The sequence below is a fragment of the Phasianus colchicus genome, chromosome Z (genome assembly GCF_987193195.1).
Source record: "Phasianus colchicus chromosome Z, bPhaCol1.hap1.1, whole genome shotgun sequence".
NCBI classification, from domain to species: Eukaryota; Metazoa; Chordata; class Aves; order Galliformes; family Phasianidae; genus Phasianus; species Phasianus colchicus.
Window position 1 is genome coordinate 22653156 of NC_143476.1, and position 20933 is coordinate 22674088.

Below are 20933 nucleotides of genomic sequence, written 5' to 3' on the forward strand. Positions count from 1 at the left end.
TAAATGTGGATCAGTAAGAATCTTACCAAGGGAAAAGAAACAAAAATCTGAAGAGCAAAGCCATACAGAAACGTGTGACTTCATGAACTAGCAAGCATCACATTATCTGTAGATACTGCCTACAGCATCCACTGCTCTGCAGATACACAGCAGCAGACAGCAACAGGCTGATCCCAAGGCTCTGTGTTTTTGGTCAGATGAACAGTCCAACATTGTCCTATTATCATAAATAACCCTTAAATTATCCAGAAGCAAAAAATCAACCAGGACATTTGCAGCTATGTCTGTTCAAGAACCCAATAACACACAAAGGAAATGCATGTGGCTAAAGCAAATGTGCACTGTCAGTGAGAAGAACCCTGCTCTAATGCTCCAGCATGTGCTCAGGCTCCACGAGCCATTGCACTGCTCAGTCTAGGAACAAACAGCAGCTTTGCTGGACAGTTACAACTGGTTTTTCTGAGCAAAGAAAGGCTCTACTGCTCTTTATAGCTGTGTTTGCCTTCAGACCATGCAAGTTCCAGGGCAAGACACAGCTCCTCTTACAAAGAAAGCATAGCTAGTGTAGTAGTCAGAATAGAATCCCAAACTTGATAAAAGCACATTCCAATGGCACTGTAGAGCAGAACTGCTGATCACTGTCTCTGGTGCCAGATCAGCTCTACCACATGGGTGTCACTTCTCACAAGCATGTGCTGCAACTACAATACTCAGCAGCCCCCGGATCACAGTAAGTGGCCAAGGGGAGATGAGCAAAGTTGATAAGGCTTCTTCACATCCAGCAGGGAGAGCTCACCACAGTGACAAGGACAAGCAACCCAGGGAAACAAAGGCCAAGGAAGTAAGAGAATAAAGACAGCACAATTTGCTAATATCACAGAATCACACAATTGCAGGGGTTGATGGTACCTCAAGAGATCATGGAGCCCAACCCTCCTGCTTTAGCAGGTTCCTTACAATAGATCACATAGGTAGGCATCCAGACAGATCTTGAATATCTCCATAGAAGGAGGTTCCACAACCCTCTGGGCAACCTGTGCCAGTGCAGCATCAGCCTTACCATAAGGACACTCTTCTGCACGCTTGTACTGAAATTCTTATGTTCAAAATTGAGGCCACTGCTCTTTGTCCTATCACTACACAATACTAAGAAGAGCTTGGCTTCATCCATTTGCCTTCCTCCTCCCATTAGGTATTTATAAACATTAATCAGATCCCTTGAGTCTTCTTTTCCCCAGGCTGAACAGATCCACGTTACACACCCTGAACAGGAGATTCTCCAGGCTCCTCATTATCTTTTGTGGCCTTCTGCTGGACTCCTTCTAGGACATCACTGTCTTTCTTGAACTGGGGAGCCCAGAACTGGACACAGTACTCCAGATGTGGACTCATCAAGGCAGAATAGAGGGGGAGGATCACCTCCCTCACCCTGCTGTCCAGAGTTTTTAATGTACCCCAGGATACCACCGGTGTTCTTGGCCACAAAGACACAATGCTAGCTCATGGCCAACGTGTTGTCCAGCATATCACACCCATGATATTGAGGCATCAGTCAAATACAGATGATGCTGAAAGAAGGGAGCCATGTTGCAATTCAGAACTGAGAACTTCCTGTAAGGTTACCCATCAGAGAACTCCCACTCTCCTGATAGAAATTCTTATATCTTATTATTTTATACTGCTTATTTTGAATGCAGAGGAAAGAAGAGACTGCTTCTCCAGAGTGAGCTCCAGTTGTGTCTATGGAGCCAGGGCATACAACATCTGCAGAGGTGCCAACAGTAAAGGGCCCAGAACCAACTGTTCAGTATCTGCCTCAAACCAATGTTATCACCATTTTCAAGCAATGCCCAAGGCTGCCATAAAAAGATCCTGTGATAGCCTCAAAGCTGAGGAGGAAACACATAAATAGCAGATGTCGCAGCTATAGATGGGAAGGCTGAAATGAAACAGAAGAATGTATCTTTTCTAGATGATGTGAAAGCAGAACCAGAAGACGCATTCTGCTTGACATCCATGTTCACTAATATACCATTATTCTCTTTCCAGACACTCTGGGAATCCAAAAACACATTTATCATGAATCTAAGTAACACTGTCACAATCCATTGCAGCTGTTTACGGAGTCATTGCTCAAATGGGAACACAAAAGCTTTCAGAGAATATATTATGCTGTAAAACAAAAACTAAAGCAGAAATTTTGCTCTGCAGGCTGCTGAGAACTAGCAGACCCACCCAGAAGTAGCAACAGTATTTACTGCATTCAGCAGTCAGCATTTTTCACAACAGCAATGGTGTCATCTTAGAGCACCCAGAATCAGAGGCTTTTGTGCTCTTGTGAATAAAGCAGGCCAAACTCAAGGCAAGGGACAGTAAACTTTGCATTCAAGGGGAAAATAACTAAATAAATAACATTAAAGGCTTCCATGAAAATGAAACTTCCTGTTCATCATTAAGTGTGGGAATGAAGGATTGCATGCTATGGACAGAGGCAGAGAACAAGAGCAAGGCTTGTAAGGGCATCATTCTGCCATTGGAATAACCCAGTCAACCTTACTACTGAAGGCAGTTGTTTGGCTTTATGTTTTGTTCTTATTTTCATAGTTACGCTGTGTATATCAGCATACAAGTTATGAAGCATAGATGTGCCTAATTCAAGCCCAATCAATACAATATCTCTAAACAACAAAAGTGCAAAAATAACATCATGTGAAAAACTAGATGTGTTTACACAGCTATGGCCCTCATCCTACTCTTGGTAGAGTACACTTGTAAATTTTTTTCTCTACCAGGTCCAGGTAACTGCTTGAATTTCTAGTGGAAAAGCTAATTGAGAGGACTTTTGAAAAAACAGAGGAAAAAAAAAAAAGACCAAGTGAATGAAAGACATGCCAACTTTCCACACAGCAGTGCAGAGTTGCATTGTGTTATAACCCCATCCAGATATACTCATATATTCAATTAATATATTTTATCTTTTTCTGACTACTCCAATCTCAAGAAACTCACAATCATTGTACAAAAGGAGATATTCTTGTCAACAGTGACTAATAGCAAAATACTCAGTGAAAGAAGTTCTTCATGTTGGATTACATTTTGGGGGAAAAATTTAGTTTGCTGCTCATCAGCTGTAGCACAGATCTATGTTTTCGGGGCTACCTGCACAACTATTAGCACAGTTTCTTACTGTGAAGCTTAGGAACTTCACAGTCAAACAGGAACAGTTTCTGCTGTCATTTAGCAGATTAGCACCATGTTCAAGTAACAACAAGAGTTAGTTCTGTGTTTCTGTTGTTCAGGTTTTCCACAATCCACAAAGCAAGATAGTTTTAAATGACTCATTTCAAACTAACATAAAGTACTGATAATAGACGTTAAAAGTCAAATAATTTATTTTTTTTTTTTAAGTCCAAACCAAAGCCAGAGAACATTTTGAATTACTACAAGTATATTTTACATGGAACAATATGAAACATTGACTTCTAAAACAATTTTTGCAACAAGTATTTCAAAAGTCACATGTACAACAGATGCTGATGGCATTGCTTTAATCATTCCTTAAGTGAGGTATACACGTTAAGTTAATCCCCATGTAAACCTGAGCAATTTCTCCATGACATAGATGCCAAAGAAAGAGACCACAACTTGTGTGCAGTGTTACGTTGCTATAAACTTTTGCTTGTGTAAGAGAAGCAGAGGTTTTCTTTTCCTAGCTACTCCAGTGTATACAGGGATCAGAAAATCTGTAATCACACTGGCATATTTCAGAAGCCCTCTGTTCTAGCACATCATCTCTGCACTTCTGGAATAGCTGCTGAAAATGTAAGAAGGGTAGAAGCAGGCTAAACCAGGGCCATCACAGGTTCGTTCAGTGATAGATGAGAGCAACCAAGAGCATGAAGTACAGGAAAGTGTTAGAATCACAGAAAATGAGACCATGGAGGGTTTACAAGAAGTAACACTTGCTCAGGAAGAATTAGTGCTAACATTTACCTACTATTAAGTGACTATATATAGGCAAAGGGACCCTTTTAAGGTGAGTGTCTCACGAGGGTGTTTACATGAAGCTAAAGCGGTGGCAAATGGCTGATCTCCTCAGGGCAATTATATATTGGTACTATCAGTGCAAGTATGAGCTATGTGTCAGAACCTCTGACTTCAAACCAGCCCACAGTTGCTGGCAATTGTATACAAGCCAATAGCAAAAAAAAAAAAAAAAAAAAAGAAAGCCTTAATAGTTCTCTCAGTATATAGACAGCAGTACACAAGCTATGTATTTGCATTACTGCGAAGAGATACTGCAAAAAATTCAACTACTGTTTTCCCATTTAATGTAGTATCTGGACTAGGTATTTTAGTTAATTTCAGCTAAAAGAGAAAACTCTGCATCTAGGCTCTGTTCAGGAACTTAAATAAATCTCAAGGACCCTGGGGGAGAAAAGGAGGAGGGGAAGCTCATGAATTTACCAAGATGGCAAGCACCAATATTTGCCAAATACCACAATAGATCATTTTTTTTCAAAGGCAAAGCATATTTGGGTCATAGTAAGTTTCCTATAGGCAAGAGAACTTTCTTCCTAGCAGCTCACAAAGAGGTGACACAAGTGTGACAGTCCCCAAATTAAAATCAAATATGCATGGATATTCTTTGTAATTTGACATGTGACACTAAGTCACGTCAAATCTTTCATCTAGAATGCTGCAGTCTGCCCTTGTGCATCAGCATCACCAGGCAAAGCCAGACTGAAAGCAACACACAGTTCTCATAAGTACATTTCTATCTACAAATACATATAGACATCAGGGTAACTATGTTTTTTCCTGCATGCAGCTGAAGCCATTTCATTTCCTAGCTGGCAGTTATATGCCATATGTTTGTCACAGGCATATCACTGCTCTGAGCAGTGGGGTAATACTTCAGGCCATGCTTTTGTTTGTTTTGAGTAAAATGGGTTATAGACATATTGACTGTGACCATGTCATGCCACAAAATTGTTTTATTGTTTCAGTCATGCTGGGTTGGTCAGTGCCATGATATTAGGCTGACTAGCTCCTTATATTCCCGAAGGAAAAAATGGAACAATAACTTCCAGCTTGACAGGATTTCAGTTAGTTTCTCTGCTTTTATTAACAAGCATATAATATTAATTGGCAAAACACTGAATACAAGCTTCACTATCATAAAATCAAAACATTAAGCAATAATCCAAAAAGGCTTATTCAGACAAAACTAGCCACCAATAGTACAAAAATTACACAGCAACACAAAGCATAAAAAATTGTAAACTTTCAAATGAAGCTAAGCCAAAAATATGGTTTTACACTGTGACAGTTTCAGTATCTTTATTATGCCACATGAGAGAATAAAGGCTTAGTGGTTGCACTGGCTTATTGTCCCTCAACTGTAAAAGAATCTTGTTGCAGAAGGAAAGAACAAACTCTCCTTTCTTTAAGTAACTTGAATTTAAGGTTCTAGTAAACCTACGTTTTCAGTTTCAAATAAAAATTAATAATACTGGAACATCATTCCAGCCTTTAAAAATCAAGACTCCATCCTCCAGCCACAGCTACCATCACCTGAACGAACCCTCTGGTTTCTGCAGAATCATTCAGGCTATATGCAAAGTTAGCAATATAAGCACTCATGGAATTGGACATTTAGTTCCCACCTTCTTACCACTCAACTTACTACTCAGTGGGTAGGCCACTGTGGCTTTGAAAGATTTTCAGGAAGCTCCACAGATGAAACAGGATCACATAGCAAGACTGGAGCTTTAATTTGCATACAAATAAATCATAAATCCAGGATAAAATATTACTATTAGCTTGCCATAGAAAGCAAGTTTCTAGAAAGTGTTTATACTGATTGCAGGTTTTCATGAAAGCAGAGATTGAAGTATTGTTCCCATCTTCCATAATGTTCTCTCTATAGGTTTTTACTTCAGTAACAGATGCCAAGACCTCTCAGTTACACTTAATTATATCTTACGCACAGATTATTTTTCTCCTCTTATTAACTTTATCCAAAGGAACTGAAGCATTAGCATCTCCAGTGAAATATCCAAACTGAAGTTATCACCTGAGGAAGTTGAGAAACTAGATTTTTCTGTACAGTCCAGCCTTCTGAACAAAATGCATCTTAAGTATTGTTGAGAGTACAAGCCTACTAATATTCACCTGCTGATGTACAGACTGGTTGGCTTTTTCCTATTATATTTAGCTCAATGGTAAGATGCATCATGCAGTAAAACAGGCTAGTTGTATGGTTACATTTAACCATCCAGTCGGGAAAAAAAAAATAATAAATCCATCTCTTACAACTAATTATGTTGTTATGAAGACAAAAGAGCCAGATAAGCTTTCAAAGGCTCATAGCCTATTGGAAAAAATAGCACCATCATAGTTGTAGTCTGATATTTTTTATGGTCCCATATCCCCAGAGATTATAGTGTTGTGTACACTATTGCACGACCAAAAAAAAAAAAAAAAAAAACCAAAAAACTTCAGATTTGATGGTACACAAAGATACCAGACATAACAATGGCACAAAACATTTTCAGATAGGCTGCAAGTCTTGCCGATTGCTTCCACAGTTCACATTAGGATTTCTTGCAAGATCATTTATTTTAGAATATTGCTGACAGACAGTTCTTGTACTCAGACAAATTTAAATCCCGCACTTCACTCTTAAAATAAAATAAAGAACAAATCAAAAAACAACCTTCCCAGATAACAATCCCAAATAAAACTTCCATCTACGTTCCTTTTTAACGGTAAGTAGATGCTACATATACAACTTAAGCATATGCCTAATAAATGCATGTTTCAAACCTATTGCACAAAAACATAAGTAATGTTCTTTATCCACACAAAACAAAAACATACAAACAAAAGCTAATTAAACTCAATGTAAAAGGAAGAAGCTTGTAAAAACATCTTACAATTTCATTTTATATGCCAGTACATAAGGTTGGACCATTGAAACCAATAATACTTGGATGGCAAAATAAGACAGAAGGTTTAAAATAGAATAAATAATTTTATAGAGTTAACTTTTAACATTCCAAATCTTATTTAAATTTAATATCATATATTCTATCTGAATTCTCTGTTTTTAATGAAACTATATTTAATGAGACTCTGAGCATGGGTGATTCATCAGTCTCATTGCTGCTGAGGGTAACGTTACAAGATACTTCTTTACTGAAATTATTTACCAGCGTAAGCAATTGTGAAAACTACTTCACAGTAGTGCCATCTTGACAAAATCCAAAATAAACTGAATATGTTCTCACTAGGACAGAGAGATATCTATGCTGAGTCCAACTTTCTGTTCAGGTTTGAACAGAACCCCGGTTCCTATATAATCTTGGTATAAATTAACTGTCTCTTAAGCTTCGCAGAAGTGAAACAGATCTCTGACCCAAAGGAGGCCTCCCTCTCAGTTCAATTCAATTGCATTGTTGTCTTCTAGTAAGGCTAGAGTAAATAAATATGTGGTCCAGACACAATCCCAACCCCTCCTGAGGGAAAGAACATCTATAGCAATGATGCTATGACATATGATTTAGAAAAATAACTGGGATTTCTCTTATATTTTTCCTTTTCTTTTTACTGAAGAGGCTTTATCAAATTAAAGACATTGCAAAAGCAGTTGCACACAAATGAGGAAACAAACAAACAAACAAACCAAACCAAAACAAAACAAAAAAGCATTTGTAGGTATTAATACTGCCTTGAATTTACCTATCTATATAGTTATCAACAAAATTTTCAACGTACTGGTAGCACCATTATATATTCAAGTGATTCTAAAGAGAGCTACAAACTTCCAAATATACATTTTGTACTGCAGATTATTATAGCAAGAGAAAGATTTGAAAGGCTTCTGAATTTGCTTTTTTGCAGCTGAGTTTCAGCTGTACAACTGAGTACAAATTAGTACTGTTCCAACTGCGGTGGAAAGTGCTAAAATCCTAGCACGCTTTATAAGCACTGCTTCAGAGTCTAGATGTACAAAAGCTTTCCGCAGTACACTCCTTCCAAGGTAGGCAGATCTCACTCAGGAAGTATGTGTATACATAAAGAGTGTGGGTTAGCGTGTATATATCCACACAGATACAAATACAAAAATCACCTTAATTAACATACTCTCCGTGAGCTTTAATTCTATGTCTACATCAGGTGCAGGGAGTGGCCCATTTATAGCCCTGTTTGTACTCTCAGTTCCTCACTAGCTACAGCCGGTCCCTTATTTACAAGGGAATGCTAATGGCATGAACAGCTCCAGGAGGGCCCGGTATGTCATTCTGCATATGCATTTTTAACACCTGCTTTCAGTGTTTTCATTAAAGATTGTAAAAAGATAGACTCGTGATCTCATCTGCTAATTCGTGTTAACCAAAGGTAAAAGCTGAAACAGGTTTGAGCTGGAAACGGCAGCACAAAATTGGAGCTGAGTTCCGATTCCATTGCTCATAGGTGCATGCGTGCTCACACCAACGGATATGGAGTTCTGCCTAATGCAAGCATTCAGTTTGCCTATCATCTTGCCCTCATATCTGCAGTCTTTTTTAGCATTTGCACCTCCTTTACATCCCCATATTTCAGTAGGCTCCCTTTCTTTCTCTGCCTGCACACCTTTTGATTTACTTCCCATTCACATCTGTGACTATAAATAAAAATGAGAAAGATATTTTATCTTTGCAAAGATAAATAGAAAATGGAGCATCCCTTCTGCGGCAGCACAGCTAAGAAAGGAGGGCTGAAGACTCCAAAGAATGAAAGTGCAGGAGATATGCTAAGGAATGTGGTGCTTTGAAAGCTCAAGAAGATGACTTAAAATGCTGAGATATACCTCTTGCACTATCAGCTTCCTGTTATCAGTAATAAATTATACTTTCTTGCTGAAGAGAGGAATAAGCACAGACAGACAAAGCAGGGCAGCTACAAGCAAGCTTACTTTCTTATCCAAAGGCAGTTTATAAAAAATAATATGTATAGCAGCTAGCATTTTCAGCTGATTGGAAAACCCTTCCAAAAGTTAGAAGGTTAGCTGTTTTCAGATATTAATAGTATGTTTGGAGTTCTACATAACTCGACACGCTGGCAGCCAAACGCTCTTGTCCTATATGTGCTATACAGTATACAGCTTGCAGAAATCACTTTCAACTCTGTATTTAAAAAGGTGACAATTTCAAAAAGCCTTACAATGCAGTGAACACTGCTAAGTGCTATTGAGGGTGCATTCCATAACACAAACAGTTATATGTGTGTGGAGATATATGTACACACATACATGGTATTTATGTTACCTTGCATCTGTTAGGGCTGATGCAAGTACTGTTATCAATTAAGGCCAGAAGGTGTGAAAATAATCTTGTCTGACCCCCCCAAAAAGTACTAAAGAAAACAGAACAGTTTCACAAGAAAATAGGTGAAGAAAATACAAAGCTGTTACTAAAATATAAAGCTGCTTCTACTTTCTGAGGAATTTTTAATCAGTGAAAATTGTGCAATATCACCCAATGTTGTCCAAGAGCCAGTGTTTCATTAGCCAGAGAGAATAAATTCTCTTTACAGTAAAAACTGATTTCTGCAAGCTACAGCTACATAAGAAATGTTTATTTATATATATATATATATATATATTTAAAGTTCATAAATCTAGCACTTTTGAGTATTTATCATTATGTGGTGCAATATATGCCACAGCAAAATATCAGGGCACATTAAAATCAGCTGCAGAGATTACTATTAATCTTACCAAATCACCATGCAAAAAGGCATTAAAACTTTACTAAAACAGAAACTGAGGGAGAGCAACAACTGGATAAAACCAACAAATAAACCCATTGTTTTCCCAGATTTTCAAAAGTTTTCAATGCAGCATAATAAATATCACCAGTCACTATATCATTAGTTATGTTCAATGACCTACAGAACTTGATTAAAGCCAATGCAATCAGGCATACTATATAAGACAAGAACACTTTGCAAAAATATATTTTTAAATATTCAGAATGTGAAAAGTAACTAAATGCAACTTGGTGTCAAAAGCAACATTTTAAAATCACCCCACAACATTCTAACTTATTTCTGTGTAACTGTAAGAGATGAGTCAGGCTGAGCTACATGGAACTGTGAAGTGTTTTCAATATCTGTAAACCTAGTGCTGGTAGTGTCTTGTTGAGTTTTGATTTCTTTCATATAAAATAAGTATAAATATTTTCTGTCCAGAAATCCAGATAACACATCCCCAGGAGAAATATTCAGAAGGACAGTCAGCTATGAAAGCACTACAGTCTTCCAAAATTATTCGGCTGATTCATATCATGTGATTAGTGATGCACTAAGAAGGTGCCAGATGATAGTCTCTGCAAAAAGCTCTGTCCAGAAGGACAATAAAGTTCTCTTACAGCAAGTCCATTTTGGGTCTGTAATGTAGCAGTAGAGGTGCTTTCTGCAAGATAGAAATATAAGCTAAGTTAAGAAACAAAGCCAGAATTCATCTTTCCAGTAGACAAAACTTTTGTTTCATAAACCAAGGCTTAAACAAACTATCAGAATAGCTGTCTGATCAATCAAAACTGCATCAAGACAAGAAGGAATTTCATCTGTGAAACTCAAATCAAATGGAGAATCCATTCCCTTTTGTCAGGAATACATCGATCACCTTACGATCAGTTCTATCAAGACTGTTTAACTCAGGAAACCTACTAAGAGAGAAATGCAAATGCCTAGAATTCAGTGTAAGAGCACACAGTACATCATATATTTAGTAGTTCAATTCCTCTTCTATGAATATACCTACTGTTTCCTTTTCTACATAGGTAAACTTGTAAACTTCTAACATCTACAACATGTCACATCAAGGAGTAGCTCACCCTGCAAAGAATCATTTCCATTTGTTCTGGAGCCTCTATGAGTTTTCATCTTACGCTCCCCACCTCTTTCACTTAAGATATCAGTACACAGTTGCCTTTTCCATTTGATTCAAAAGTACACAAATCTCCATGATAAAGATGAATAGTAGATCAATTTGATGCTCTTGTTCAATAATATATTTTTCGTAAAAATTCCTAGCATTTTTTTCTTACATTAGGATTTAAATCCTCACAAATTCAGTTAGCTTACAATTCGCCATTGTTTAAAATTCAGCACAGTGTTATCCCCAGTAACATACACTGAACTTGAGGCATCATCCATCAATCTCTAATCACAAAGAACTGTAAAGGCTTTCTTAAATCCTTCATGATTAATCTGACTTTCCTATCCCAAATAGCCATAGTATTGTTACTGAGCTATTACTGCATTTTCAAACCTCTTTCCTGATCACTCAGGAACAAATTATAGTAGGATTCTAATTATGACCTCTCTGCCAATCAGAGGCTGACCTCTGCCTTCTATCTGTATCTGCTATGCATCTGTATGTAGAAAAAAACCTGTTTTACTACACAGCTGCACATCCTTCAGACGGTCATCCACAGCCACTAGGTGGTTCTATCTCATACACTGTAAGCTTGGGTTGTGTCTGTTGTCCACTATTCCACCTCTTATTTCAAAGCGCATCAAATACACATACAGTGAATCTGTAGGTGTGATGATTCGTAAGTGCCCAACTTTGCAATTCATTCTTACATCTATTTCACTTGAGATGCTATTATTAATGTGATAACTAACACTTAAATGCTCCACTTTATTATTCAGCTGCAAAGGGGTTGTGCAGAGAAACAACAATCAGTAAGTTAAAGATGTACTCAAGCACATTTAACATGCCATGTTTATGGCTACTAAACACTGTTGGAATTCTCCTTAACTAAGGCAGGCAAGCATTGCAATTACTCTTTCTCCCTGAAAAATAAAGTTGTCCTGTTCAGCTACAGGAAAGAACTGTTTTGAATATTTCTGCCTTTCCTGCATCACAGTTCCTTTCCCCACCTACACAGAGTATAATCAGTTTCACCTATCACAACTAAAATTAATACTTTCTTGTAGCTTCCAATTAATTTTTCAGAGTTGAACACAGTTTGACAGCTGATGCAACATATCATTTTCCCTTGTTTGTTATATTTAATCAAATTTAATATTTACTGTTTAAAAATGCTGCATTAGATAGCTACGTGCTTGCAGTTATTGCTTTGTAACTGTGAGTGCCACACATTTTGAAAACATTCTTAATCTAGATATTTTATGATTTATTTGAAAGTGCTATGTCATACCTTAAATCTCCATCTTGTAACAACTACAAACTTGAGCGTGTGGTCCTTGCCAAGAATCTCTTCATTGCATAATATGTCCAGCTGACAAAACAAAGACGACAGTTAATGTGTTGAGACACAATCTGTGAAATGTGTTTCAAACAATACTACAAATGTTAGACATGATTTCTTTTCTCCAAAGACTATGGAACTATTCATCCTGCAGTTGCTCTGCAGACAAAAGTAGTTTAAAAAAAGAAAACAATGTCTTTTCTCAACATAGAAGTGCTGTACCTATCTCTAATACACTGCATGAACTGGACTTAACTGTTTGATTTACCTTCTCAGGCAGTGCTAATGCCCTCTTCCCAAACGCTTTACATCACTTTATTGGGCATTCTAAAAATCTAGCAATAAGTCAGACCTTGAATAACTTGCAGTAAGCAAATGCCTAAAACTTAACACTTGCTACTACAAATCAGTTTCCTGGCATTAATACACTAACTGCACCACAATTTATATATCCTGTAAGAAAGTGGGACCGGTGGCAGAAGAATAAACAGTACCTGTTACAGTTTGTTCCTTCATTAGGAAGGATAATAGGCTGTTACATCAGAGACTACTGGCATGGGGCCTTAAACACAAAATCAAAGCTCTGTCTTAAAAAAAAATGTCTAATTTAAAGGGGAAAAAAAATCCCCTTTTGAAACAGTGATGCTACTGTTCCAGCCACAATTCAACAGCTTATAAACCAGATGAGGACAAGAAAGAAGATGCTCCAGTTTTGTTTCAGGAAGCCTAGGTAAGTCTGGGGACACTAAAAGAGTGGTGTGAAATTAGAGAAGTTGGAATGCAAAAACGGTACAGATACAAACCAGCTGCTGAGAAGTTTGAGTAGAAAGGTGTTGACACTCCAGACTGGAAAGCAAATGTTTGAGATTAAAAGAGTCTGTGAGCAAGACCCAGAGAAGTGGTCAACAGTAGCTGCATTACATGTTTGCCTTAAGTGTTAATTTGGAATCTGAAATGGGAGAAGTGTGAAAAATTGTCTTTCTTTTGGTACAGTTCACTGTAACTACTTTACATGATTCCAAGTATTCCTTTGGAAAGGAAGGATAGAGCACTTTGCTTATGGTAGGCAGTGACTTCACTGACAGCACAGAAAAGAACAAAATATTCATGCTGCTTTCCCTTAAGGTCAACATCAGTAATGCTTAATTATTTGTTACTGACTGTCCCCTGCAGTGAATGTGAAACCTCTGCAAGGGCCATGTATAGGAAACAGCCCTAAATGCACCTGAATATAATGTATGAAATAAGCTCCTTAAAAAGTCTGTTTCAGTGCATGTAGCTCATAACAAAGCCATTTGGTCCAAGTATGGACATGAAAAGATGCAGTGCAAACTAATATGCAAATCCATTATAAACCCAAACTACATTTTAATTGTAACATTTAGGATAAGGAGGTGATAGAAGAAGGAAAATCCGCAGGAAATAAGACCATAAATCCAAAACTGAAAGTGAAAAAAATATTGCATTTGTAGAAAAATAACTTGTTTAAATTCACCTTTTTAGATTACAAAAATGACTATACAGATACAATTTAAGACACTGCATTTGCTGCTACTTTCAGAAAGTAAAATAAGATGTTGCTTTGAAAAAGAATGATCCCACACTTTTCCACAGAACTTTTTATGCACAGAATTATATTTGAAGATTAAAATATTACCTCATTAAAAGAAGAAAGGTTTAGTTTTTTGGCAATGAACTTCTTTAGATGCAGGACTGTTGCTTGTGCTGAACAGCGAATCCATTTTCGTTTTAATCCACGCAGTTTGCTGCTATTGCATTCCAAGCAGATGCTTACCTTCAGGAAAAAGCAAGCAGTAAGGGCTGGGTGCAAGAAGTTACTGCAGTTCTCATTATGTATTCCCTAGGCAGTTCATGTTAATACAATGAAGCGAAAAATACTAATATTCCTTAAAGTGAAATGCATGTAATCCAACTAAGGAAAACATTTCCTAAGAACCTGTCATTTAGTGATAAGCATGCTTGACTAAATTCTTTTCTTAATGATGGAAAAAATATGTGTCAGTGCATATTCACAGGCTGCCAAAAACTCATGAGGGCCCTACATCTAAAAAGAGTCCGAAATATAATAAGAAAATTGTTTTCAATTCTTAACAATTGCTTCTACTGTAACTCCTTGCTTTTAATGCGACTGCTAATTCCAGAGAATTTTAATGTAAATTTAAAAAAAAAAATAGCAAATTTAAAAAGAATGGACAAAAATGATGCAACATACTTATAAAATTCTAAGGATGAGCATCAAAATAAAGTTTATTTCATTTCTACGCTTCAATTGTCACTTTTCTCATCCACCAATTTGTTATTTAGTTTAAGCTCTGTGCTTTATGTGCTAAGAGGATCTAGTATTAGGTACAATCCCTTTGGAAGTTCTCTTGTTTTATAATTGAAAATTAATCCAAGTTAAATTAACACTGGAGACATAAGAGAAAAATATAAAAGGCATGGCTGGTATATCCTAGCAAGAGATTTCACTTTAAAATGTGCACTGTATTTACAACTTGATGGTGGACTTTCCAGCTTTCATACTATTTTGATGGCATAGAACTATCACTGTTCAGAAAAGAGAACCAGGTTTTATTCATTATTATTGATACACATTCAGTTCAGTGTATCAGAATAACACTGAGATACACTCATTCATGAAGGGACTCAAATAAGCTGAATCTGTATTAATCTGAAAGCCAATAAACAGTTTGAAACTCAGTAAAATAATAGAAATACCAGGTTTTAACAAAAGTGCCTTTAAAATATTATCCATTCCTGCTGTATCCCATTGATTAACTGATACTTACACAAAATCATCGTGTAACAATGCATCTTGTTTTTGGCATAGAACAACAAAAAAAAAAATAGCTTGAAACAGTTGCTTTTCTTTATTAATTTAACAAAGCCCTAAAGCTAAAACTCCAGATAAAAATAAAACATGACCTATGAGCCCACCTGTTCATCACTTCGGTGGTAGTCATTATCTTCTTCCTGTTTTTCCTCAGAAGTTTCTTTGTTTGAATTTTCATCTGTTTTAGTTTCACCTTAGGTAAGAAAGCAGATATGTGAGATAACACTTGTCAGAAGATTCTCATGTTAACGTGATTCAAACAGCAGAGTTCATGACTGCAATACAGAATAACTTCCCAGACAGTAATTATTTTGTTTAGCAACACAAGCTGCCAACAGACCCACATATAAAAGAGCAGAACCAGTATACAGCCTAGTATTCAGTTCAACTGCTTGCAGTGCAGGAGTTGAGTAGTTTCACTGAGTCCCCATGCTCTGGAGTACTACTCTGGAGACTGCCTTCACCAAGAGTGAAGGAGAAGCTAAAAATAAAGGTTACATGAACAAATAAGAGGCAAAACCAGCCTACATGCACTGTGTTGTACAGCATGATGAAGAAATTCTTAAAAACCAACTGGACACATACCTCTGGCAGACCTGTTTGACAGTTATGAGCAGCACTCTACCCAAGAAAGAATAAATAAATAAAAACATCTACCATTTCGATGAGAATCCAGATGCTGCTTTGCAGAACATGTCTCCCCTTTGATGTCTCCTGGAACTTCCATGCCCAGTTTGTGATAAAACTCCCTTTGCTTTTTCATTTCCGCTGTTTAAAAAATTGTAAATATTAACCCCTGTAATGAAGTTCTAATACAGTATTTCTGAAGTTATTCCAAATCTCTCTCTTCGCAGGTGGAACAAGACTGCCAACAAGTAGTGATGTTGTCACCACTTAATCCTCCAGCTTTGCTACTGCATCAAGTCATGGCATAATAGGTCTATGTCCACAGCTTACAAAGAAAAAAAAATGGCAGCTGCATTGTGCCAGTGTGTAAAAGCTGAACTAATATTGTGGTTTAGTAATAGTTGTGGTTTAGTACTTTTTGATTAAATATTCCATCTTGCATTTTTTTTTCCTCTCCATAAAATTACTGGTAGTACAGATATGAAGCCAAATCAATCACAAGAAATAGAACTAATGAAAGAACAAATTTTATGCTGTATATTTTATTTCTCCTCAATTTCCCCTCCCTTCTGTACTTCGTCACTTGAAACTGTGAGATTGTTTATTTGGTTGTGGGGTTTTTTTTTGCTTGTTTTTTTTTTTTTTTTAACTGTTACAGAAGTATGTGCAAAACTGTGTCTAAAAAAAGGATCATACTACAGCTTACCTTCTTGGAGGCCTGGCACAAGTTTGTAAACAATATCTTGCATTGTTCTGTCATGACTATCAAGGGGGAAAAAAAACAGAATCAGAAGTTTAACTCAACTATCTTGTTTCAAAACATATGTGCTAAACAAGTCTCAGTGCTAAAATGATTTAAAAGCTCTAAATCTGTTAAAAAAGAATTTCAATTCTCAAGCTTTACATAAAATAAGAGATGAGAGTAGTTAGAAAGTAACTGAGATAAAGACTAAGATAGAAGGCCTGTGAAAGTAAGAAGAAGAATTAGGCTTTTCCCTTCAGCAGTCAGGCATATGTCACCAGTAATCTCAAAATTCCTTTAAACTTTAAGGTAAACACATTTTTAGTAGAAAAGAATCACAGATAGTATGTTTTTTGTATTTACAGATTCATCTCTCATCTTCCTGCATTATCAAAATGAAAGAAAATAACACACACACACAAAAGAAAAGATAAAAGACAACAACATAAAGAAAATTTGATTTTGCTCTTAAGCCATGCTTTTATCTATGAAGCCCATATGGAAAATAAGCCCCAAATGAAAGAAGCGTTAGAAGCTCATACATGCCAGAACTGATTGAAATTCTAAACCTCAATATCAAGCTCACAAATATAAATCTCTGTTCTAAATCATAATATACTTACTATTTACCTGCAACTTCTACATTAGTCTAAAATAAGTCACAGTCTGAAAGAAATACAGTATTATCCTAAATTCTAATTCATAAATGAAATCAGAAACAATTTAAGTATCTGTCTCAGCTGCTGCAAGGTCATTACCTCAGTAGACCTTGCAATATGAAATCCTGGATCTGACTTAAATAAGACAACGGGCTTACAAGAGTAGTCTCGGGTTTCTCATCACCTCACGTGCACTTCACAGCAGTGGAGATCAGTGAACAATTACAGAAATGGTAACAATTCGAAGAGTGTAATGGATGATTATGTATCTCTTGAAGTAGGACTACATGGAGAACCAAAATATCATTAATCCTAAAATTCATATAATTTCAAGCAAAAGCAATCCCATTTATACTGGCTTGGATTTTCAGGTGCCACATGGATGTTTTGGCAACATCTCCAAAAATATTCCAACAGAAGTGGGTGAAATTACCATCACCTCAACGTCAGAAGTGAGCATTTAACATCATTAAGGATTGTAAAAGAGAAAACACATTTGGTTTATAGGTTCTTCAGACAAGGGAGATGAATACAAGTAAAGAATTCATGTTCTAACACATACAGTGAAACTTTTGACTAACAATTATTTATCCAATAAATGAATGAATAAATAAATAAATAAATAAATAAGACAAAAGTAGGCTAGGCAGACTGTTTTAGTCTCAAAGGGGCAGCACTTTACAATTACTACAGGTAGAATATTCCCTTTAAAGTATTCTGTGACCAAAAACAATTTGTGAATTCCTTTCTATATTTTCTCAATTTGATGCTCTGCTTCCTGGCCCCTTTTGGCTCTGAAAACAAACTTCTAAGCCAAGGTATTGCATTCCTGTAGCTTTACAGTAGATGAAGATGCTGTCTTGAGCCACATAAATTCCTTCCTTCCTGTTAGCATCTACCTGTGCATTCAAAGCATACAGTGATAATACCTGACACTTATGTATCATATACTATCATATGTATACATGCATCAGATGCTAAAAATAGTTTTGCTGATTTAGTAAAAATATTATTTCTATACATGTTTCATTTATGTAGCTTCTATGATCCATTAAAACTTGCTCAAAAATTAAACAGGAAAGTTCATAGTTTGCACATTCTAAGCCTTAAAAATCCTAACAGATGTCAAGGAGTTGAAAATTCATAGGAAAGTCTGATCTTGTATCTCCTCATATAATTTCATTCAACCTTACATTTAAATTTATAGCCTGCTGATCAGCACATAAGACATTTCAGGAGAAAGCTGTCCTGTATTAAAGAGTTTAAAACAACCTAGAGTGAAACTAATTGCATTTCTTCTTTCATACTTACCCAATATACTGCAAAGGGTGGCTCTGATGTATAACAATTCTACATGTCGGACAGGTGTTGTTTTCTTCCAAATATTTCACCAGGCAGCTTCTACAGACTGATAAAAAGGACATTCATAATTAAAAAGAAATAAAACAGGCATACTGAAAAACAGAAAAGCTTGTTTTTATATCATCAAAAAATGCTTGTTACTGAAATATACATAAGGGTGATTTTTTCCATCATACAAGCATGTCTAACCATGCAAAAAGCAGCTTTCAACATTTTTCACAAAGTCTCTTGATACAGAGAAGTGCTGCACTTAGAATCAAAGCACCTTTACATGGACAGAGTCTGCCTAATACAGCACACAACACACAATCCAATTTTGGAACTTACTAGAACAGCTATTTCTATCAGGTCAGCTCGCAGCATCCAGTTTGCACAAATGATATTACAGGCACTGTATGCCATTAAGGTACTAAGCCAATTTGCTTTAACCATGGCTGCATACAGAAGTAAGGTATGTGTGGAAATGAAACTAGGACAAAGAAATTATTTTAAGTAGTATTTTTTTCTTTTTTCTTTTTTTTTTTTCTTTTTTAAGAATAGAAAACTCCAAAACTGGATATCCGGTGGTTATTTCACTTCTAACTTTCACAGACTACATGACAGTTAAACTTCTCTCAAAAAAATAATGAAATGGGGACAGATCTTCAGTATTCATAAAAAGAGTTGGTGAAAGCTACGTTATAGAGCTGAATGCCATTGAAATGTTTTCCAGCTGCACATGCACGCTCATCTGCACCTGGTTCAAAATAAACTATTCATTAAGAAACAGTATTGGTAATATATACCACTACACGATTTCCTGACTCACTTGAAGCTCTAAACAAAACTCCAACTTTATATGTTAAGGCAAAAAAAAAAAAAAAAAAAAAAAGCAATTTACCTTTCTCTTAGGCAACACCAGTTCATTTAATTTTGGTATTAATGCACTCATTACACAATGTAAAAGAATTTCTGTAACTACAGTGCCATCTAGCTCTCAGACAGGAAGATGGTACATTTCAATAAACAGCTGGTAATATCAAGAAAATTACACAGCACCAAAGCAGGCATAAGGACTTTGTACTTTATATTGTATTTACACATTCATAGTGACAGTACCACAGCTGGTAGAGGTTATGGTCATGTCAAGACTCATAGCTTTGAACAGAAAGCACAGACCTTCCATAGCAATATGTGGCAGTGGAATACCACAGCAGCAGTTCTGTTTCCCTATTTCAATCAATCTTCCAGTCTGGAAGAAGTGTGCATCAATTCCTACTAAACAGAACTCAGTGCAAGTCAGCCTAGATTCTGATAGGCTTTTTAGTCCACCCACAGCAACTAAATAAATGCAATTAGATGGCTTATCAAGAGTTCTGCAGTCTTATAGATTGATTTTTTGTTTTGTTTTCTTCTCAAGATAAAGTTGGGTTTAATAAACTCTCCTGAACATGGAAGTCCTAGAAATACAGGACAGATAATATGCAAAATATTCTGGAGTCTGAAACAATAGTATTACTAGAGAATTTTGATTAAGTGGGCTTTCAAAGAATCCCATCTTCATTTATCCAGATAGTTGGATTGTAGCCCTAAACTGAGTATACTTTCTGCTTGCTTTCACAGTACACTCAAGCATATCCAAGAACATGCACTAGAAAAAGAATAGGGAGGTTGATTGTTTATTTGTGCAGCTTCACTCTTCTTGACAATTTCCATTCTATATCTAGTTCAACAAACAGTTGTTGTTCACCATCCTCCAGAACTCACAGAATACTACCTTCTGTTTCTCATTTCAAAATATTGCTTACACATAAACATCAATGAATATCAAATTGAAAATATGGAAGTTTATAAAGACGTGTATCTGACAACCTAGAACTCCCACCAAGAGACAGAAGTACACTAGGAAGATTTAATAATGAATTTCTACTATTGAATGTTTTACCTACTCATTTAGAGGCCTGCCTGTCAGCAACAATTTAGAGATGAAGTATAAAAGGAAGTGGAAAAGTGTGTTTTCCTCAAGAAGATTCTCACCACAGGTTTCAAGTATTCCCCTTTACTGCCAAAAAGTCTACAAACGTCTGAGGAGAGGAATATGAAGAATAATGAGGTAACTGCGTAGTTATGAGTAGAAGCAGAAAGAAAATTACAACTCAGCAGGGAATTCATTATCTCAACAGGCAAGACACTTTCAGGGTAGACTCTGCAAGGATACTTTTTCAGGAGTGCGTATCATTAGTATTAACATATACAACATAAATAATGCCAACTTGTAGAAAATGGTTTTTGTTTGTTTGTTTTTAATACAAAGCTGTAATTCCTGTCAAAAAAAAAAAGAAATAAAAAAAATCCAATGCTACTGGACACACTTGGAGTTAGTATTCTGAAAATAAAAACAGATTAAGGGCAGCAAAAACCACAGAATGGGTGAAAAA

General features: G+C 36.3%; 1 protein-coding gene across 8 annotated transcripts in view; it reads right to left on the bottom strand.

Moving 5' to 3' along the window:
• Positions 1–6605: 6605 nt before the first annotated feature.
• The window catches only part of LOC116234837 (polycomb group RING finger protein 3), a 52058-nt gene continuing 37730 nt past the window's right edge, over positions 6606–20933 (bottom strand). For all 8 annotated transcript variants that reach the window (XM_031602655.2, XM_090130590.1, XM_031602653.2 and 5 more), the window contains 7 exons: positions 18466–18562; positions 16460–16515; positions 15784–15894; positions 15231–15319; positions 13930–14067; positions 12222–12302; positions 6606–10462 (listed from right to left, as the gene is read on the bottom strand). In XM_031602655.2, the coding sequence (XP_031458515.1) occupies positions 10415–10462; positions 12222–12302; positions 13930–14067; positions 15231–15319; positions 15784–15894; positions 16460–16515; positions 18466–18562 (620 nt within the window). In that variant the 3' untranslated portion in view covers positions 6606–10414. The remainder of the gene's footprint in view (positions 10463–12221; positions 12303–13929; positions 14068–15230; positions 15320–15783; positions 15895–16459; positions 16516–18465; positions 18563–20933) is intronic.